General features: G+C 42.5%; 1 protein-coding gene across 2 annotated transcripts in view; it reads left to right on the top strand.

The window, feature by feature from the left end:
- The window catches only part of ephb2b (eph receptor B2b), a gene marked incomplete at its 5' end in the record, with an annotated part of 133,458 nt that overhangs the window by 76,427 nt on the left and 33,696 nt on the right, over window positions 1-23,335 (top strand). For both annotated transcript variants that reach the window (XM_080494933.1, XM_080494932.1), the window contains 2 exons: window positions 16,988-17,143; window positions 20,813-21,148. In XM_080494933.1, the coding sequence (XP_080351059.1) occupies window positions 16,988-17,143; window positions 20,813-21,148 (492 nt within the window). The remainder of the gene's footprint in view (window positions 1-16,987; window positions 17,144-20,812; window positions 21,149-23,335) is intronic.

Here is a 23,335-nt window from a genome sequence, read left to right as displayed (position 1 = left end):
GCTGATAAGAAGCTTTTTGACCTCGCGAGAGACCTCTACTGGTGCCCTAAGGAGTCTATTCTCAACATCTGTGATTTCATTCCTTTTGAGAAAAATGACATCTGTCAATGGGAGGATCCTTTGGAAGCGTCAATGAAAGCAATCTTATATAGAATTACCCTTGTTTATTGGCACACTGTGTTTAACCTGAACAGGGTTTGGGCATGTTGGAAAAAGTGTGTCAAAAAGGATTAATAGCAAATGTGAAGTTGAGAGATTATCATATCAGTTAGATTGGCCTCTTGACGTAAGATGCACTTATCAAAGGCTGTTGATGTCGTCTTAAAGAAAGAGCCCATAAAAATCAACACCCGTGATTAAAAGTAGGACTTTCCCTATTTAATCGATTGCTTATGCCTCTGCCTAGGGGTGGCAGGTGGCCACAAATCGAAGGTCTTGAATGGATTCCCTTCTCATCCGCTCATCAAACTTCCATGAAGCAAAGCAAGACTGTCTCTTCACCCCGCCTCCTTTTCTTGTTATGCCTGATGTACTAAAATAGTCCCTACCTCATCATAGATAGGGAATCAAACCTGTAACCATCCGATTGCAAAACAACCCGCTATACCCTTCGAACCATAGCAGCAGTGATCTGGGTTTAGGAAACCCAAATCAACCACGCATTTTGATTGAGATTGTTTTGGCTCTTTGCTGTAAACCACACCTATTTGGCATTTCTGCCTGGAGTAGACAGCCCATGTGTCAAGACTATTCCGTGGTATTTCATCTACGTGTGTCGCAGAAGGGGATTTTAGTCTGAATGCAACTGACGTGGACCCCAATCCCCCCCCCCGCTCCCCTCACTAGCCACCCAAGGATAATCCCGCTGCCTCCAGGAACCCAAGACTAATCTGCCCGTCGTTTTTTTGCATGCCCTCACTCACTTTCAGCCGCCTTAACTACTTTACCACCTTCACTTTTATGGCCACAAAACTGAATTCGTAACCAGATTTGTGTGTGTTTTTACCATATTCAAACATGAGTGTTGAATACTTCCTGTCTGCTGACCACTGCTTTAAATTCCTGTTGTAAACTGGGTACAAATAGATAGTTATGGTGACTCACATGTTTGTCAGCTTAAGGGGTAAATACAGTAGCTATCCCCCAGAAGATGGAGGCATCTACTAAACCACTATATTTTTACAATGACAATGATGATTTTCAGCACCTAGGCATTAACGTCAAAGATGATATGTGGTCGCCGGTGTGGATATGTCAGACATGCTGTACAGGAATGTGCCGAGTCGTGCCACGTGGAAAACTATGCCTTGAGGCTAGGTGGGTTACAATGGAGTTATGTGCGTAGCTTGCATGAAATTTAGTCATAGAGCTAATCCTCTCTAACTGAGGATGATTGACAAGCCAGACTCCTCAGACCGTTACATCCATCTATGACTCACTCTTGTCTCGGTCACGTGATACATTAACGCTAATATTAAACCCACAAGCTAGCAAAATGAGTACAAAACAGACGTCTTTGGAAAGTTTTTTTGCAAAGGGGAAAAGGCCCAGTGAGGAAAAAGAATAACATACAAGTAAGTAGAAAGCCGTACAAGTGCACAGTGAATTCACGTTTAGTATTATATTTACAAAATACCACAGTTTTTGTGTTGGTCATATCACTTTATTCTGCTGTATTTATATGCCACACCTTAAACGCCGGTCCATGAAAATATTGTCTGACATTAAACCGGTCCGTGGCGCAAAAAAATATTGTAGGGCCGCTGGTGTAGATGCCTGGAGGCTGATATATATATATATATATATATATATATATATATATTAATTGGAAATACACAAGAAACTGGCTTTCTACACACACAAAATCTCAGATGGTGGAGTCTAATTTGAGAACACTTGAGAGCATTGTCAAGGAGAGCCAGCCGTGTGCAACATAAACAAAATAAAAAGGCTTATAGAAATTTCCAGGAAAGTATTTTGCTGAGGTTTGTCACTGTTCTGAGAGAAACATCTTCAGTCCACCTTAATAAAAACAGAAGTTTCAGTGGATGCAGTAATGGGGAAACACGTGAAGAGTTCCTATCTCTCCACAGCCCCGGAATCAGCCCGATCCTCCTCTGTGTGAGCTGGGTACTTAATTTCAGTGACCCCCCCTGGGTCTGGGCTTAGCAGCCGCCATTGATTAGAACAAATGGGACGGAGGCAAGGCAGACAAGCCCCTCCTTTATCAGGGTTAAGGATATAGTCATAAAGAGGGAGAAGATATAGAGCGGGCACATGAAAAGCTTGGGGAATCTTTGTTTTAGATGAATCAATGACATATTTAAACGCTAATTAGTCGATCTATTCACGCAGTATAAATTTGCTCGGGCCACCACCTCACTCTGCAGCCATGATTGGGCTATTTAATGTATTCAACCTCTAAATAGCAACCAATAAAACCTTCAAATGAATCTCCTCTCAACAATACCTGCCCGTTCAGGTGCAGGTGTAATGGCGCTGGGAAGTGGAGGTTTTTTTTACGTACTTTGCGGAATTGTTCATGGAAAAATTCTTATTTTGATGCTTTAAGTTGCAGTTTTAGAATCCAAGTGGAAATGTCTCAGTGCGTTGAGTTTCCAGTTACATGTCATGGCTTGAATCTTTCCTCTCATTTCAACCTGATTTAAGTCATAGTATCAGATCAGAGATTTTAAAGTTTAGCTTTCATCCTCACTTTTTCCAGGTTTCATTCACAACTTTTCAAATTACCCTTTACTCCTTTTGAGTCCTCAAAAAGCGCCATAGTTGTCAAAGACTTTATGAAAATTGCTGTTCAAAAGGAAAAATGTCTCTCTACTTACGCCGTGTCCCATACCTGTAAGCCGATTTGTTTTTTCCTGACATATATGAAAAACGTTGGTCAGACTTAGCCCACGTTCAGATTTCCACAGTTTTTCTTTTTTCTTTTTTCTTTCTGAGAAGTAGTTTGGACACAACTTTCTATCTGAAATCAACATTTGACAACCTTACGACCCTACAACTACCTATATAGAGGACTTGTTTAGTTTGATTTTGGCAGCTTTAATCGCATCGTTTGGGCCTTTATATCACTAGAATCCTTTTTTTTTTCTGAATTCTTGCGAGCTGGTGGGCACTTCTGTTTGACACACTGTTTGGACGTATTGAAAATTAATTCCCAAGTGGGTTGTGTTTGTATGTACGTGCTCAGAAATTCGTGGATGTGTGTCTTGGGGCGGTGGATGTGTGCAAAATTGGGGGATTACACAGTTATTTTTTTAATCTTGTAAATGAGATGGATAATAGAATTTACTCCCTGCGCACTTGCTGCGCCTTCATTAAATGCATGTGTTGAGAATAGTCTATATAATCTTTAATAAATAGACTCTCGGGGGAGACGGCGGGAGATACCGAATCTGGCCTCTGAACATAATACGCTCAGTCCAGCTCCAGTTAACTGTTTATCTTCTCGCTTTTGTTTGAGGTGTGTTTGTATGCGTGCATTGGAGGGTTACACAGGGACAGTGACAGGATTCAGCACCAGCTGCTCCTTGCAATTCCCTCCTCTCCCTTCTCCTTCCTTTCTGCCCCTGCCCCCCCTCACCCCCTTCCTCTACTGTGACACCCCCCTTGCCCCTCCTGACTGGACAACATGCAGGCCCTTTATACCACCTGTCCATCAGCCAGACTGCACCTCAGGGAGCCTCTGTCGTCAAGCCCAGGGCTGCCGCTCGCTGTCTTTGTTTGGATTCGGGTACAGCCACCCCCCCCACCCCCCACCCCCCTCTCTCACTCTCAGTTTTGCTCTCTGTGCTGTCCTTTACAAATACAGACAGACAAAAAAGACATACAGACATGTGATTGCCTCTGTCAGCTATTTCCTACATCTGCCTGCAGGCACACGGACTCCACCGCCACTACCCATCTCATTCAGCTTGCCCCGCTCACCTGGGCTGGTCATGATGACAGCGACTTGTGGCTGCTGTGTGTGTGGGGGGGGGGGGGCAGAAAAGCATGGCTGTTGAACCAGATAAGGGAGATTGAATCAGCATGAACCCGATGATATTTTACAAATTCCAGCAAGCGCCAGAACATTGAGGCAACTTTAATGGATAGTTTATTTCACGGACTGGTCAGTATAATTCCCTGAGTATTGGCCCTTATCTCTGCCAAGAGAAGTATGTGACTTCTAGAGCAAAATGCTGTATGTCTTCAACAGGTCATTGGGGTCATTTTTCATCCATCTTTCCATTCATTCCATTTCTTACCTCCCTCTGCTCTTTTCACTACTCATACTCTACCTTCCCTCTCCCTGCTTTCGCCATGACACCCCACTGTCATCAGCAGTCTGAGGCTGTGATCAGGGCTGCGAGGTCCGGGTGCAGCCTGTGGAACGGAGCGGGGAAGCTGCCTTACATGGCAATGGAGCCAGTTGCCCTGGCAACCGTCTGTCCTTGAGAAAAGGGCACGTTTGGGGGTTTTTGGAGGCAGAGGCAGAGACAGCCTCAGTCAAAACTCATAAAGAGTTCAGACACATCGATTGGTGCATCGAGGAGAACTCGCTGTGTAAACAGACCTGTCCAAAAATAAATGTACACCTATAAGCCATAACATTATAACCACTGAGTTGCTTATAATATTATGTTATGTTTCATAACATCTCTTAGTAGACAAGGTGCCCGGGCAAAAGTAAAAAGAAAATTGAGCAAGTTTGCATTGTTAGAACTGCAGGTTATGCCGATTCCCAATCTGTTGTAGTTGCTGTCTGACAAAAGGTATTTGAAGAAGAAAGGGTGGTGAACAGGTCACCATGGGTGTCCATGAATCTTCAATACATTTTGGCCACTTCAAGCATGATAAAATGCTTTTTGATGCAATAACTCATTTTAGCTCCCAGTGAAAAATCGTTAGTCACACATGGGCAAGTTTTCTCACTGAGGCTGCGCCAGGTGCTGCATTCCCATGAAGATGAAGGAGTTTGGAGGCTTCCCACATTCTTTTGTTTGAATCAACAATAATAGCTTAACACCCTGACATCTGATCACCGTTATTGCGCCTACTTTACGCCTGGTCTCGGTTTCCAAAATCTCTGGGCACGCCCTATCAGCTACTGGCTGAAATGAAAGACATCGTTGTTTTTCCATCTTTCAACCATCGGGAACATCAGACAGCTCTACAAATACAATAACTGGCACTTGGTGTCACATGACAGAGAGGGTTCGGTGTTGTTCAGCTGACATGCAATGTTAAGTAAGGCCATGCTGCCTTAGCTCGAGGGACAAGAACTCAACAATGTCTACTGACTGGGTAGTGGGCTGCTGGTGGGAGGTTAAACTAAAACGATTAACACAGCTGTGTTGAGAACCAGTTCAGCTATGGTGGGTTTTTTTTGTTTCTTTTGGGGGGGGGGGGGTTACATTTCAGCTCATTCACACAATGGTGGTGAAGGGGATCAAACTTGCCAACTTGTGTTTGTTTTTGTTTTTTTTTGTTTTGTTTTTACTAACTCTCAGCCTCGGCCCATTTGATTTTTAACTGTACAAAATATTTAGGCTGACGTCATTTGAACAAAGGTATTTCGTAATAACTGGATTTCTGACATACGTCTGCTACTCCCATCTCTATGCAATAAACGACAGCATTTGACAGAATTAATTACCCCTTCTGAACACAGAAAACTAATTATTGACCAGATTTTAGAGAGGCATGCTATAATTCCAAATTCTGTACCATTACTGTGGACTAACTGACACTTTTTCCACCCCTGGTAATGATCCGTCATTATAAATAATGGAATACAATGTATCCAGCTTCGGTGTGATGTGGATCCTGAAGGTTGACAAGCCATCTTAAATGGAGATTAATGCCGACAATGGGGCCTGCCTTCTGCCACACCCCAGCCATCTGCAACCTAGTGTACCGACAGGGTCCACCGGCAACCTGATTGGACCCCTGCATCCTCTGGAGAGCAAGCTGTCAAGTGATCTGCCTCCATGAAATGACCCTTTCCGGATTATTCCCCACAACCGCCCACCCTCCTCGCCTTGTTCATATTGCTACCCTGCGCGTATGTGTTGGCTCGGATGCCTGTAATTTCACCATTCCACATTTGTGCCTCTCTTTTTTTTTCCTCCCATGCTTTAAAAAAAAGTGGGAAAAGAAGAAGAAAAGGAAGAAAAAAGAGCGGCAGTGAAAATTCCAGACGTTATTACTGTGCTGCATTCGTGGCTCCAGTGATACTCTCCTTTCATCTCCGTTTCCTCCCTTTATTGACAGATGGTAGTTATCACACACTATGGAAATACTGTGGTTAAGATAGTTTTCACTGATGTTTTTTTTTTTCCCTCCTTTGGTATTTATGACCTGATGATCATCATGCGAGCATTGTGGTCTCGAACAGAGAGGAACTCTGCCAACGTTGTTTGATTCAAGACACTAACATTCGCCACATGGAAATGATAATCTGAAAGGCTCAGTGTTGGAGTGGTTACGTAGTGGGCTGTGCAGAAGCATACTTCATTATACCGCATATCAACCTTGCTGTATAATTGATGTGATTAACTAATTACTTAAATGATGATGCATTACCCCATAAATTGCTCATGGCATTCGGTACAGAAAATATAACTATTTCCATCTGATCAAATATAGAGATTTCATCTTTTTTTGGTTAATGTACATTTTAACAAAGAGGAAGAAATCAGAAGGCCGTCTTCCAGTTTGACTGTTTAAATTGCTAAGAGCTTTATGTGTTTTTAGAGCCGTATGCCTTTTTATAATAATGTAATTGATGCGATCTCATACTAAATCACCATGTACAAATAAGAATTCTACTGATTCCTCAAAGTCAAGTAAAGATTTTCAGTATGTTTTCATTTTCAAGGAGAAATGAAGCTTCAGGACTACCAACATTTTTTTGGCCATCAATCAGACAGTCTGGCCATAATCACCATAACACCTCACCACCGTGTTCGATAGGTGGGTGTTTCAAATCCTGCTCCGAGAGAGCCACATGTTATTGATGTTGCCCTCCTTCAAAACGTCTTGATTGTAATGAGCAGCTCAGGATTTGTTGCCGAGCTTGATGACAACACAATCAGATTCAGGTGTTGCAGAGCAGACACAAACCCAGGATCTTTTCCAATTACATGAGTGTGAGCTTGAGCCCCCACCTTGGCCTGTCCATATGTCAATGTGCCCCTTGGGCAGGATGCTGAACCCCAAATTGCTCCCAACGGTGGTCGAGTGCTGCTCATTGCAAATGTGTGCGAGTATGCGTGTCAAAGGACGAGGTACTGAATATGTAATAGAAATGTCCATTTGCCATGCTTTTTGTGCAATGTTGATTGCATTGCAGTTTATATCTCATGATATTTCCAGGCCCCTATCATATTTCTCTTTCTCGTGAGTCTATAATTCTGTGGAAATCTTATCACAAGTTAAAAACATGGAAAATAGGTGGATTAACAGATTTAACGCCACATCTTTGCTGTGCGGCCTGCGGTGGTATTTATGGACAGGGTTAAGGAGATAATTAGAAATAAGGTCAGTAAGTGGGAAATTAATTTACACCAGTTGTTACATGACTAATATTTCCCTTCGAGAGTATTTTTAGCTGCTGCTTACATTCTGAACAGAGCCCCACACTTCTCTCTGTCCTTGTAAATACCAAACCTTGTGATGGTGTGCCCTGTATATGAGCCACATATATGAGGTTAAGCCCTTGCAGCGTGAGCTGAAATTGTCCTCTGGGCAGTGTCCAGATGGGGTTTATTAGTAGCTTTTTGCATTATGCTGTCTACTTATTAATGTGTTGATGTGCATGTGTCGCAAGGAGATGGACTTAAATGAGTTTATAGTGTGTGCGTGCTACAGTTTCCTGTGTGTGTTTGGACCTTCACGGGAGCGTGGACAGCGCATGTCATATTCGTGTGTGTGTGTGTGTTTTCAGCTCTGGCCCTCCCGAGGTGCCAGCGCCCTCAGAGCTCATTTCCCAGGTGTCCCACATTTCCAGCTAATCTGCTGCTCACTTGGGCTCCTAATCTGTCTCAAAGGAGCCCACGGGAGGCAGGAGGATTGGGGATCTGAGCACTGTGACAACTGCACAGGAGTTGCAGCTTAGAGCAAAAATGCTGAGAGACACATCGGGGCAGTGTCTCGCTCCAATCATCCCGCTGTCCTCCACGTGGTCTATGACACAGAGTCCCCCTACCTCACATGAACACTTAATCACAGTGGGACTCCAGTTTGCATGGGTGTGCATACGTCTGGACCAAGCAACATGTGGGTATATAGGGTTTGAGTGACAGAAAGAGATTGTTGAGGTGGTTTTAAATACAGTTGCCTTGTCAGAGTCAGAGACTTGAACTGATGTAAATTGAGATTTTTATGAGTTAAAATAAAGCCACCACAGGAAAAACTTGTAAGCCTTTTATTTCAAACAGTAAAACTGAGTAAATACTTTTTTTTTTTTTTATCTCTTGTGTTCAGTGGTTTGGTAATAGGGGAGTGCTGCCCTAGTTCCTCTTAAGTTGGATGTGTCTCATTCAGACTGCCCGCAGATCATTAAAAAAAAGTTTTAAAACATCCTAAATTTAGCTGCTGAGTATCATGGTCTAAAAATGACTCGAAATGCCTTGAATTATAGGGGCGAGGCATTAGAGTTGATGCAGTTAGGTACTTGTCTAAAACCAAGTGAAATTACAGTCCTAAACCATTCTAAATGGAGAAGAAAAGGAGTCACAAACCAGCAAAAAAACCCAATCCAATAACCAGCCTGAAACCTGTGTCATCCCTGACTGAGTAACCAGCTGAAACCTATGCCAAACATAGTCAGAAATCAGTCCACACACCTTTTAAAACTTCCATCCGAAATCTTTCAAAACCCAATCCAATGATCAGATAAAACCCAGAGTATTGATGTTAAAGGACATGACTCAAAGAAACTGTTGAAAGCTTTCTGAAATCTGAGTCAACAAAGCCATAAACACATATAAACGTTGGAAAAAAAACCTCTTAAAAATAGTATGAAAGCAGTTATAAATACAAGTTCAATGATTAGGCATTACTTTCAATGCCAGACATCGTAAATCAATGTTAAATTGTAGGTTAAGTAAAACCTGTAATTCAAATACTGCTTCAACTACAACAGGTGATGCTTTTTTTAAATAATTTTTATTCTAATTAAAACTGTAGGATGTCATGCTTCTTATTAGTTATTACTTTCTTATTTCATGCTGTAATTTGCTATCAATTAAGCGAAATTTCTATCGTAGTCTCACGGATGTAGAAAATAGAAAATGACCCTTTAAAATGACCCTGTGCTATCCTTGAGTTTGAAACTCGTCTGATTTACACCTTGTAGTTCATCACCGGTTGCCCTCACACACTGACACCGTCCCGGCTTACAGTGTGAGGAGCCGTGCGGAGTCCCAGACCTGTTAATTGCACCAGACATGGAAACCTAGAGGGAGAAATGAATATATCATTTGTGTGCCAGTGTGTGTGTGAGTGTGTGTGTGTGTGTGTGTGTGTGCGTGTGGGGTGAAGCGAATGCCAGTTGTCTAATAGCTTTCACACAAGCCTGATTGAATTAGACGGCCAGGAGGACTGTGTTCCTAATTGAATTGCGGAGACCCTGTGTTGCAAACAGTGCAAGCTAGTGTTCCTCGTGGAAGTGCTGAGGCGGGGGGGTGGCTTGTCCTCCCTCCCAGGAACAGACACACGACTTGTGTCTGGCCTCCTTTGGATCCACACACAACTTGTATGTGGGCAGTTCAAAGGCCTATCGTCTTATATAGCGTATTTGTGACGACCGCACAGTTGAGGTAATGAAGCAACAATTGTAAAAGCTAACACTTATTTATTTATTTATTTTTAATCACATTTTCTGAGTGGTCTTTCTCGTAAAAGAAGCTCATCTATTTACAATAGCCTCCCCACAATGATTCATATAGTTTTTTACAGGCTACAGCAAAACAAATCGAGGCCCAAACATGTGCGTGGCACGCTGTAGCGGCCTCTTTGGTCACAATGGAACACACGGAAATACCCAGTACACACACACACACGCACGCAAGCACACGCACACGCACACACACACACACACACACACACACACTCACACACCCTCTCTGACGCTGCCCATTTTCACTGCTTTCAGCACTTTTTCCTGCTGTGCTCACAAAACCTAGCACCTCAGATTTTTTTTTCTTTTTTTCACATCGAGTCTTTTCTCTTTCACACCTTGAATACTACACACAGAGACACACACACACACACACACACGGGTACGCACACACACACACACACACACACACACACACACACACACACACACACACACACACACACACACACACACACACTCAACCCTTGTCTCTCTTTGTCTCCCTTGTCTCTTCTTCAATGGTGTGTTCATTAAATAAAGCAGTCCTGTAGGGTTCTGGGTTGGGTTCTGAAAAGAGGAGGGGAAATCAGGGGGAAAAATGGGTGGAAAAGTGGGGCCTGAAGGGGGTGTGTTGCTGTGATGCCCCAGACTGCTGGACAAAGAGTATCCCTGTTGGGTGGCTATAGATGAAGGGAGGGCAGGTGGTGGAAACTGAAAAAGGTGTTCGAGTTTTTTTTGGTTTTGGTTTTTTTTTAAAGCAAAACAGTAGATGTGGCCTTACACTGGATTACCTGGTATCAGCTGGCATGTTTGTCTGGTTGTGACCACATTGCCCACAGCACCATGATGGAAATGTCAAATGCCTGGTTTTTGTTTGCTCTCCCTCTCCCTCTCTGTTTGCCTGTGTGTGCGCTCTGTGTGTATGTGTGAACTGCTGATTCGAACAAAGCCGCTCGGCCCGGCTGTTCACATCGCCATCACCACTGAAAACGTCTCTCTTTTTGCCATCACTCCGTGCAGCTCTCTTTTCACCCTTCACACAGATGTGCATACTTTCTTGGATTTTTTTTTTTTTTTTTTTTTTTTTTTTTACCTGCAGGTGTTTTCCTCAATAAATCTTTTCAGCTAAAACATTCAGGAAACTTTTGACACAACCAGCAAATTCTCTGCTGTAAATCCAACTTGCACCGTCTCACAGTAGCTTAGCCTACCTAACAGCTCTTTGAGTACTATTTTTATTCTGTGAGTATTGCATAAAACCTCTAATTAAAGCCTTTGTGTCACACTATATATTATTAGAAGTAATAAAAGTAGGCAGACACAAGTAGCTATGTGTGTGTGTGTGTATGGAAATTATATCAGGTTCTGTTTTTTTTTGTTGGTTTTTTTAAACTCAGTTTTGGATTAAAGTAATGCTGTACTAGCTCTTTAAACAATCAGACAACATTGAAAACAAAACGCTCTTCACCCCCGCAGACAGAAGCTTTCACTTATTTTTCAAATATAAGATGTGATAGTGAATGCGCCTGCTGTGTGCCTGGAACCAATTTGAGGTGATCTGGACCTTTTGACACAGCTACTCCTAAATTGAATCTGAAGTGTTTATAAATTCCCCTTTAAAAAAAAAAAAAAAAAAAACTTCTCTATGTGGCTTTTGTTCTTGACTTATTGCCACATTTCATTGTCTGTCCCAGTTCCAAAATGTCCTGTCTGCATTTCCCTGAGATTTAACAGAAAAAACATAGCCTTTTTTTTTCTTGATACTATTGATGATATTAATAGCAATGTGACGTTTTTTTTTTTTTAATAAGTGGAGCAAAGGGGCGACAGAAGAACTGTTGTCAATTAATATTCTGGCAGTAATTAATTCTTCCTGCCAGAAGGATATCTGAAGTGAGAGGAAACATCCCCAAAAAAAAAGCCAACCTTTAGTTTTCAGATGTTGAGCAGGACTGCCAACACGATGATCAAACAGCTCAACAGCAGCAATCTGGGCAGGCGGGGAGGTAGGGAATTAAGTCTCTGATCTGAGTTTTAATCACTGCTCTCCATGTCTCCGCTGCTCTACATCTGACACCACACAACTTCGTAACTCTTAAAATCTGTTATCCAAGTATGAACTGGAAATTCCCCAAATATTTCCCCAAAATGATGGCTTTGGCAAGGCACAGAGGACTGCCAAGGCTGGCTTGTCTTTACTCTAGACTGTGCCACAAAAAGACGACACATCACAGAGAACAATGATGTTAAAGGTAAACAGTTACGCGTCCTCGAATATCAATGTTGTTTATTTATTTGTTGAAGAGCTTTGTACTTGGCACTGTTTGTACTGAGCGGGGGCCACACACCTGGCTTACCTGACACTGCATGCCAGATGAACATGTTACAGAAGAAAGTTATTATTATATTCATGGAAAACAGACGTTTTAAAACAGATTTTTCTATTGAGCATCGTCATGAATATTATCGTAATAAACAATTGAGCATTAAATGTAAAGAAATGACAGTCAACCTGAAATTTGACATTTTTACCACATAAGGACAAAGTTGAAGGATATTTTTCTTTTTCTTTTTTTTATTTGCTTTAAATAATTAAAATGGTTGAGGATTTCTATGAATAGCCAATAATTAGCCGACAAATTGAACTTATGATACCCAGTATGCAAAAAAGAATTCAACAATTGCTTTTATTGTGCTCACTTTTGCTTTTTTATACAACATAGATACTGTTTTCACTCTTTACAACTTTAATGATCAACTTGCTTTTACTGTTTTGTGCATTAATTACACCTTACACGTTAACCATAGACAAGGGTGATCCGACGTGTACATATATTTTCTGTATTAGGGAACAGTTCATAGTTAAGTAAGTCTTAAGCAAGTCCCCACTCGTTTTCAATAACATTATAAAGTTTATATTACTTTTCCCAACATTCTTAAAAGAATAATCTCAAATGATATTTAGATTCACTTTTTAAAATTAAACTTCATGTTGATAATAAAACAGGCTGTTTTTTTTTTGTTTTTTTTTTCCCTAAACAAATTGAAAATTTGTGGGTTGTTGTTACATCCAGCTTATGCTTTCTTCATTTTACCAGTCCATTGGAAATGAGATTCAACAGGGCTGTCTGTGGCTGCTGAACTAATCTAAGTTTGACTCTGTTTTCAGTGTTTGGTGGGAAAGTGTGTTTTTCCCCTCCAGCGTGCCATCCAACACAACAATTAAGTATAGCCGCCATGGTAGCATGGCATCCTTGGTTTTTAGTAAGTGTTCATCAATTATAGTCCTTGACTTCTATCCACATGCGGTTTTAAAGTCATTGTTAGGATTGTTATGCAAAGTCTGCATACTGTCAAAGTCTATACATTCATGGTGGGCACAGTAATGCACTGAATTCCCTCTACCTCTCCCCTCTCTCTTGCTCTCTCTTTGTTTCCATCGTTGCACACTCCTCCCCTCTACCTCTTTATGCCGTGGCGTTTCCTTTGGTGTTGCTTCTCTGAGCCGTAGTCTCATAGACCTTGCCGCGCCACCGAGGTTCGATCCCAATTCCCCCACATAGCTGTTGCCTGGGCCTCATTCACAGACTCTGTTGACTGGCAGTGTGAATGTCCAGGCCTCATGTTTCGCTCTGCACCCAAAACCTTTTCCTCCATCAATCATACGGGAAGAAAAACATGTCAAGGCTAATACCCCGTGAGGAGATATTTCAGGATTACTTGAGATTTATCTGGGAATAATTGCCCGCCATTGACATTTGTGATACTCAGAAATCAACCGTAATATTCTCAGACAAGACTTTGTTTTTAGTATAATAGAAGTATTAATTAGGGTGCGTTTATCATTTTGGTGGTTTAAAGAATCTGTTGTTCAGCTGTGCTTCAGCCAACAACCTTGACATAATATTACAACCAGCAAATTATATTCATGTCGCTTTTCACGCTCATCAAGCAGTATAGTTTAATTATTCAGACGTTTTTAACTCTATAATTTGTTTTCAGCCACAGAACATCATTGAAATCATTAAAAGCAATTTAAAAAGTACTTAAAGATTGGTTTTCACCCCCAAAAGGGGCAGTTATTAGATCTGATGTAGAAGAGCTTCCACAGCGGAGCCTAAAAATATAAATATTCTGACATCCACATGCATCATGATTAAGTGTCTGACACGAGACTTAACGTACATGATGGGGATATTTCAGATGGAACAAATAAAGTAGAGAAAAAAAAAGCTAAAAAGTGAAGCCGGGACCACCCACTTATGACCACTATGTCATCAAGTTAACATGGACATCAATAAATATGCCCACACACCTATGCACATTTCCACCACTTCTTGAATATATTTTTTTAGTCTCTGCTTTTATCTTCTTTCATTGTGTCCTTAGTATTGTTGTCCAGATGAATTTTTTAATACAGTCTTTCGCAACAGTCATTTATAAAACTGGTGTACAGTTTATGTACTGCTTAGGAAAAACAAAGCTTAAGATGGGGGGAGGACAAAACATTTTTCATTTTCCTTCATAGGCATAGTAATTCACCGTTTATGTCAGTGCAGACTGTGATTTACATCACTGTCACAGCGCGTCTTAAGCATACAATATGTCAGCCACTGTCTGGTTCATAAAGTGCATCTGTCAGAGTTGTAGGATGATGATTTAAACGGTGATGGTGAATCGACTTTGACTCGTTAAAAAAAGGGAAAAGAACATTAATCTGTGGCCAACAGGGTTTCCGAGTACAGCAATGTGTCTCTCTAATACAAACATTGGGATTGGACCCGGACTAATTCTGCGTTGTGCTTTGACCTCCATTAAATGGAAGTTGCAGCTGCTGATGTTGCCCGACTCCAGATGCTACAGTGGAGCTGTAATTGCCAGCTCGGTGCCAGAATGAAATAATGACTGCATTTTTCCCCCCCTTATTATTACTTCACGGTGTAAAAATAAGGCAGTCATGTAAAAGTACGTTTTTAGAAGCCGGTATAAAAACAGGAAGAACATTATTTCCACTGTGAAACAGATGGTTTTTAAATAATACTTTTAAAAAACCAAGTAATTAGTGCATACATAAACTTAATTTGTTTGACTTAATAATGCATATGAGAAAAGGACATTTTAGATTGAAGGAAAAACCTCCACCAAGCTTAAGATTAATTTTGCAGGTACAAAAGAAAGACAGCAGCAGTGAGAAGCCTGAGGAGTTTCTGCTTCAGAGATGTTGTGGGTCCCTTGTGTGAATGTTTTATGTTACTCTACTCCCAGCACCTCAGTATTTTCTCCTCTATCGGCGAGGCAGGTGGGAGCTGGATTACCTGAAGCGAATCCATTTTTGGCCCAAGATACCAGGAAAGCTCTTGACATTGTGCAGGTGCAAATGCTGGAGAGAAAAAGGGGTTTTTAATATTATTTTTTTTTTTTTAGCAGCCAAGGTTTAGGGAGAATGTGAGTGGAGAGGGGAGGATAAAGGGATTTCAGAGACAGCCATGTTGGTTTGTTTATCACAGCACTGACTGGCAGACACAAACAGATTCACCCTGTGTGCAGCTTGTGATTCACTTGCACACGGTCAGATGCACAAATGCTGAATTTAATGGCAGCTGCTGTGTGTGTGTGTGTGTGTGTGTGTGTGTGTGTGTGTGTGTGTGTGTGTGTGTGTGTGTGTGTGTGTGTGTGTGTGTGTGTGTGTGTGTGTGTGTGTGTGTGTGTGTGTGTGTGTGTGTGTGTGTGTGTGTGTGTGTGTGTGTGCACATTCATCGTTGTCTGTGTGATGAATCCAGCTCTCTCCTTCCAGGTTCCTCAGAAAGGAGGGGCCCTTAAAAGGGCTCTTAACAGAAAGCAGGGCACTTCAGAGATTTCTCAGGCAACTACAGCACAGTGAATAATTCAAAGCAAAGTTACAACAAGTTGCATTGTTGCCCTATCTGCAGCCAGATGCTCACATGCAATACTGAGCGAGTGCGTATTTGTGTTGCGCTGATGCATATTCATGCCGGCATAGTGTCCTGTGTATGTGCCCTGAACTGTGGTCACTGGTCTGTTGTATGACACAGTGTATACAGAAAGCCTCAGCACAAATCAGCCAGTGTGTGTGTGTGTGTGTGTGTGTGTGTGTGTGTGTGTGTGTGTGTGTGTGTGTGTGTGTGTGTGTGTGTGTGTGTGTGTGTGTGTGTGTGTGTGTGTGTGTGTGTGTGTACGTTTCACTGAGTCACAAAGAGTGAGACATTCAAGAGTTTAAGTCAGCACAGTAAGCTTATAAACCATATGTAAAGAATACTTAAAAAGAAAACCATGATGACATTTGTTTGTTTATTCTTTTAAGAGTGTTGGTGTGTCAACGGCAGTGAGAGTACTACATCTCGCCTTTCATTTACTACGTAATCCTTCAACATTGATACATTATTACAAAATTAAAGTGAAATTTAGTAATTGCTAAGAAATTTAATTTCCTGTCACTGTGTGGGCAAAAGCAGTACTCTTCCATCAGTGTTCACCTTTTAAATATTTTTTTCATTCAAGCGTAAACACAAAAACAATTTTGTGAAATTGAGCAATGTCGTGTTTATAAATACTAAATCTTCCATACATAAAATGCAGTTTAAACCGTGGACAAGAAAAACAAAAGAAAAGAATATCATCAAAGTGAGAAAAAAAAATAAAGCATGTACGATTTCCAAATCGCTGGAAATGTATTGCACACCCTTTTCTTTTATTATGCAAGTCTCCTAAAATACTTCAATGATGGTTCTGAATCAAGTTTATTCACCAAAACTTGCAACTGATTTTGTTTTTCCTCCTTTTCTGTGAGGTTCAAAGTCCAGAGCTGCTTACTGTTGATTTCTAAATCAAATTGTTTTCTTGTTTTATGAGGCTATAATCATATTAGAAGCAAAGCATGATTATTTATTTCGAATTACAGTAGTAATTTTATTGGTTAAATACACACTGCAGTACTTCAATGTGCTCCCAGTGGTAAAATAATTAATACAGTAAATTGTTTGATGCACACAAAAAGACACACTTGTTCAGCTTTTTATAGTTTTTTTTGTATGTATTTCAGTCCAAAATCCTCAATGCTTTTCTTCTTCTCTTCCTCAGCTTGTCCTTCGGGATCTTTCAAGCCGACGCAGGGAGATGAGTCCTGTATGCAGTGTCCCATCAACAGCCGTACCACCAATGAAGGCGCCATAAACTGCGTTTGCCGCAACGGATACTACCGCACCGACTCAGATCCCCTCCAGATGCCGTGCACAAGTACGTATCGTGCGAGCGTTGTTACTTGTCAACGTTCGAGACCATCACACATTGCGCACAGACGTGAATAGACACTCCGCGGTTTCCTATATGAACCCTTTGGTGCGAATACGTCTCACACCCGCAAGCAGAAGAGCCCTGGGATCAAAGGACAGTGGTTCGGCTGTGTAACTCCAAACAGAGAAAGCCTGTCAGAGCCGTCCCTCACATGAACGCGAAGCTGACATACTCATAGTGTGGCTGTCCACGGATCTGACCCGACACACACAAGGCGCGGCTTCCCCGCCTCAACATCACACGGTCCGTACTCCAGCCCAGACCAAGAGGTTACTGGGCCAGGGCGCGGAGCTTTGTGAAGGGGCCGCCTCGGAGAATGAACCGAGGCGAGACTCTCTCTTGTCATGCCAATGAAGCTGTTTCAATTTGAATTTGAATTTGAGATTGACACTGAGGTTGGGAGAGAGAGAGAGAGCGAGAGAGAGAGAGACAGACGGAAGGACAGACCGAAGCAAAAGTGAGCGCGGGAGGGGTGAAGTGTGAGGGGATAGACATGTCGAAAGAAATGAAGAAGTGGGGGATTTAAAGGGAAATGGAAAAGGGGTGTGTAGGAGAGAGGCAGAGAATCAGTGCAAAGAGTGTGGTCTAACTAAAACAAAATGGGGGTGAGTGAGAAGAGAGGGGGAGAAGAAGAAAAAAAAGAATCCCCTTTCAGTGTTTGAGTAGTGTTTTTTCCTCACTCTCCCTCTCTGACTGTTGAAAGGCAGAGAGGAGGGAAAAGATTTGATGGTCTCCAACAAAGGAGATTTGCATAAGCCTGGCTCTGGGAGTTGAGCAGCTGTTGTGAATGAGAAAGCAGCAGCGTCACGTCACCCGTATTAAGCGCAGCAGGGCCCGGCCTGATTAAAGCAAGGGAATGGGCCCATCAGAGTGGCCCGCCAGCTAATGGGGGGGGGGGTCGAAGTGCTCCTCCCGAGGAAGAAGATGCCAAGGCGGAGTAATGTTTCCTTGTATGAGAGACACCAAGAAGGGCACTCCAGTGGGCTTTCTTCCAGAGCCAGAGATCTGTTAATTGCAGCCAATTAAAAGGAGGTTAAATAAGTAGTGATCGATTCAGATTTAGGATGTAGTGGGCGGAGTGGAATTGTTCATCCCATTAGTCCTGGAGGATACGTCGGCCATAATTAGGCGCACATGCCTGTAAAAGATAAACACTCCCCATTGTTTGTTTGTTTGGCCTGTCACTCAACATGTAGCACCATGTGGAAAGTTTCCACGCTGTAGTGCCGAGCCGCTAAGAATATCTCAATAAGAGAAACAGTAGGTTTCTCTCCGCTGTGGTAACTCTATATGACAGTCCATGAGAAAACTGTCAAGAATAGATGTTAAGAAAACACTTGACAAAGCGGACACCAGCGTTGGAAATGAAAGGAGAAGGAGCGGGCATCCCGAGGGAAGAGGCAGTGCCAGCTCGGAGCGCAACTCAGCTCAGACCTCAAAGAGGTTATAGCATCGTTGCGAGCCTGCGGATTTCCCCCGTCTTCCTGCATAGAGGTTATTTGAGTGGAGATTGTAATTATGTCCTCCACGTCATCAAGGACGCGGCGCAACTTCCATCTCAAAATTACAGCCGTGCTGCAGAATATGTGCCGATAGGTAAACTGTCCTTGACGTCTTGGTTCTTGTGTGAGTGACGGCCGTATTTCATGATTCGTCTGTCGGAAATTTTACCACAAAAAAAACCCAACACGGGGTTAGAAGAATTATATGTTTCAGTGTTCAATCGCATTGTTTTATGAATAGGAAATGTCAAAGTATGTCCTCTGGGGTGACACCTTGAAACATTTCGGGTCTGATGCACATACCTGCACTTTCAAAGATTTTATGCCACATAAGAATGAATGTCAAATGTTCTGCTTTAGTCATTTTTCATTGTACATTTATAGAGCAAATGCACAGTTTATTTGCGGTCCCAAGTTTGACGCTTAATCTGTATTCCCTTGGTGAAGATGCAACGACATCAAAAGCTGCATTCATCTGAAAATCTGAAAAACAACTATCAAAAACACAACTGAAAGAATAATTCAACAGTTACAGGATCAGGGTGCGGTAAGATATATGATGAAAAAAAGAATTTTACAATAAGTTTTGAGTAAGAATTAAAGCTTTTGGAAAAGATCATGTTTTGTTTTAAAATAAGTAGGGAACAAGTTGATGTTTGGGAAACATTGAGTTTTAGGTTGCAGTGACTGCTTTGTTAAAGGCAGGGGGGCGTCATCATCAATAAAGAAACACATGGTTAAGGTTATGGAAAGTTATTGGAAACAGAATCTGGACAACAGTCTCCTGTGTTAAAGCCTGATGTACTGTTGACTCATAAATCTCTGTCAGCTCTCTCTCTCTCTCTCTCTCTCTCTCTCTCTCTCTCTCTCTCTCTCTGGACCGTATGTCTCCTACAGCTGCACCTTTATCCCACATTCTCTCCTGATTTCACGTGAATGTGCAGATATCATTGATTCATTTATCTGAATCAGTAACCGGGTCATTTTCCTGGAAGGCCGTTTCAGATTGTTTTTACAACTATTGACATATTACATTCTTGTCTTGTAGAGATATGTTTCAAAATGATGATGTGGGCCAGATTTTCTATATTGTTTTAATAAATGTCGTCATATCAAATTATAACCTTCAAACATGCACCTATCTGGGTGAAACGTATGGTTGTGGCCGGTTACAGCAGATCCCAGCTCATTATAGTGGAAGGCAGGGTTACACCCTGGACAGGTTGGCAGTCCATCACAGTCGGTCTCACACACTGATATTCACACTGGGCAGGTTTATAGTCACCATTTAGCTTTAAATGCATGAAACAAAACAGGAGCACCTGAAGAAAACCAACACAGGCCCATGGAAAACATGCAAGTTCCGCACAGAAATCCCCCCCGAAGCTACCCTGGACTTGAACCAGTGCTAAACCACTGCAAGCATGCATGAAAATAATTCATTTTTACACATAACGTGAAATCTAGACCTGCGCTCTTCAACCATTTTTCCCTTGGAACCATCAAAGATTGTCTCCAAGAAAAACAAAGGCTGCTGGCTCCTTCTCCTGTGATTGATAAAACATTAAAGTGAAGCCAAACAGTGGGAGACATGGCCACTCGCACGAACACACAATAAGGAGCCTTCAAATAAATGCAGTATGTGCTGTAGATTTAAGATAGTGTCTCATTATGACTTTATTTGACATATACACATATAACTTTTGACAATCTCGTGTACAGGTAGGTACAGGTCTCCAACTTAAGAATCTCCAGTGTAGATTATTTCTGACCACTGGATTAGCAAGGTTAACTTTGACCTTGGGTGCTGGATATAAGGATATAAGTAGGGATTTGTTTCCTCCATTTGTTGTAATGGTGATGAAAGCAATGGGGGTTAGCAAGATATTGTATGTCTTGATAAAGTAATGTCAAACTAATTCCCTGTAATGTAGTGGAAAAATGTTGTTGTTTTTCGTACAGACTGAATCTGTGAGATACAGCCTCCTTTTTTTCAATAATTTACAAGTAATCGATTTGACTGTGTAAGTACACAACTGCATTTGTGACTTCCACTTTCTGTTTGTCCGTTTGTGGATGAACTCACACTCTCCCCCCGTGTCTCTTCCAGCTGTCCCATCAGCGCCGCAAAATGTGATTTCCAGCGTGAATGAAACGTCTGTGATGCTGGAGTGGATGCCTCCGCGCGATTCAGGGGGCCGCGAGGACGTGGTCTTCAACATCATCTGCAAAAGCTGCGGCGGCGGACGGGGAGGCTGCACCCGCTGCGGGGACAACGTGCAGTTTTTACCCCGTCAACTGGGGCTGACAGAACCCCGGGTGTACATCAGTGACCTGCTGGCCCACACGCAGTACACGTTCGAGGTGCAGGCTGTCAACGGAGTGTCAGATCAGAGCCCCTACTCTCCTCAGTATGCCTCAGTCAACATTACCACTAACCAGGCTGGTAAGTGGGCCCATCTGTCTTTCTTTGCACCTCACATTCCCCATGTGGATCTCTCCTCTCCTCTCCTCTCCTCTCCTCTCCTCTCCTCTCCTCTCCTCTCCTCTCCTCTCCTCTCCTCTCCTCTCACCTGTACGGTGATGTATGTGGACGAAGGGCTGTGAAATGGGAAGGAGAGTACCGTTGATGATGTGACAGACAAAATGTGATGGCCCGCTGGTCTTAACAGTGTGAGACCTCATCACCATGTATTTCAGACTGCGACCAGCCGAGCTGCTGTCTCTCCACTTCATGAACTGTTCAGTGATCACAGATTTACACTCTTCTGCTCCCTTGGCTCATGAGTTACGTAATTTGGGGTGTTTTTTTTCAGAAAGAGATATGTGCAGTTAATATGTCACTTTATTTTAAGTCTTGACACATCTTGATAAAATCAGAAACTACATGGGATACAAGAAAAAAAATATTTCCAGACATTTAACGAGGCTCCTATCATCACATACAACAACAACCAATAGAAGTGCAGCAGGATTTAACACAACAATCCCTGAAAAGTGGTTTGCAAATTCCCATGGAGGTTAAATGATATATTGCATCCACATTCTATCATTTTATCACTTCTTTTTTAGATCTGCCACAAAAACAAGATGTATGGTTAGCTTTTAGCTCTTATTTCCTGATGCCATTAGCAGCACACATAGAGGATGTACAGTTTATGATGAAGTTGTCATTCTTGCACTTTGAAGTACATGTTAAGTCAGTAGTGGTTTGTTTTTGGGGGTTTTTTGTATCTCAGATTTGCTGTATGTTAGTACCTCGGTTTATTGAAACAAAGTTAACCAAAATTTGAAAATAAATGAGTAAATAAATTCTGGACTACGATAAAGTAGTGCAACTTTGTAAAGTTCCTGAGCTCCTTGGGAGTACTTAAATGGTTAAATCTTCTCAAGCCTCCTTCCTGCAGTTATTACAACTTTGCATGCGTTCCACTCTGTGATCATGGCTGAGGTCGACGTCTCTAATTGTTTCACCGAGTCAGCAGCATTGATTTGCTCTTTAATTGTCTCTATGAAACGCATCATTTGGTGCGCTAAGTTTCGCTCCCCCAAGCACTGATGAGCGGGAAGAGGGGGTTTGGGGAAGCGTGGATGAAGGGATGCAAGCCGGACTTTATCTTTGCTCGGGCTTTGCATCCCATTGGCAACACACTTAAGTGTCCTGTCATCTCTCATCATCCATCCCCCCGGCACAGAAAGCAGTCTTATACTCTGAGCTGCCCAGAGCGCTGTGTTAGTGTGCTTGTTTTATTTGTGTAACTTTGTTCAACTACAGTTTCGCTTTCTGGAAATCCCAAATGTTGAGAGGCTGACACCGAGGCCGTGGAACAGAGATTATATACGAGGGAGATGAACACACATGAAACTGATTTCTTTACAGGAGCCGATATGCTGTTGCAAACTTAACGGTTTACACTGATATATTAGCTTAAAATAGCCATAAATTATTCAGCCACAATGCTGAAACACAATGTCACACCGAAATGGAGGCCTCTATTCACACGGCGACCTCTTTTTATTGTCTGTTTTGATTTGAGTCACTGGTGTGGCGGGTTAATGAGGGCCTGTGAGTGCAGTTAAGCGTTGTAATGAGGCCCCTGCCCCACTCGGTCTCATTGGGCCACAATAAGTCTGCCACCCCAACCCTTGGCTTCTCCGCTTCTCCTGCAGAGGGGACCCGGCGGAAATTGGGGGGGGGGGGGGGGGGGGGGGCTGCACGCCCTCTCCACTGAAGTGCCCGTCACTTTGGATTAGGCGGCGAGAGCTCCCGTCAGGGGGAGCTGTGAAAAGAGCTCAACTCTTTCTCGCACCCCCAACTCCACATTCCCACCTTCCTTCCCCCACGGCCCCCCATCAGGCATCACCCTGCTCCCCCCCTGGGACGCGGCGTTGGAGCTTTGTGGTGCTACGCTACCGAGCCAGGGTCAGAGGGACCAGGAGCCCATAATTGCATCTGGTTTGTGAGGCTTGGAGGTTACATAAACATCATGTCAACCCTAATTACCTCAGGCAGTTCCGTGCCGGCCTCATACATCGCCAACGAGAGCATGAGGCAGGGAAAAACAAAAGGCACAGTTTATGAAATTTCGTATACTTATGTGCTTGTTAATCAGTCACTTAGTTAACTTGCTCG

The sequence above is a fragment of the Blennius ocellaris genome, assembly GCF_963422515.1.
Source record: "Blennius ocellaris genome assembly, chromosome: 4".
Lineage (NCBI taxonomy): Eukaryota > Metazoa > Chordata > Actinopteri > Blenniiformes > Blenniidae > Blennius > Blennius ocellaris.
Note: the sequence above shows the minus strand (reverse complement) of the source record. Positions and strands in the feature narration are given on the sequence as shown.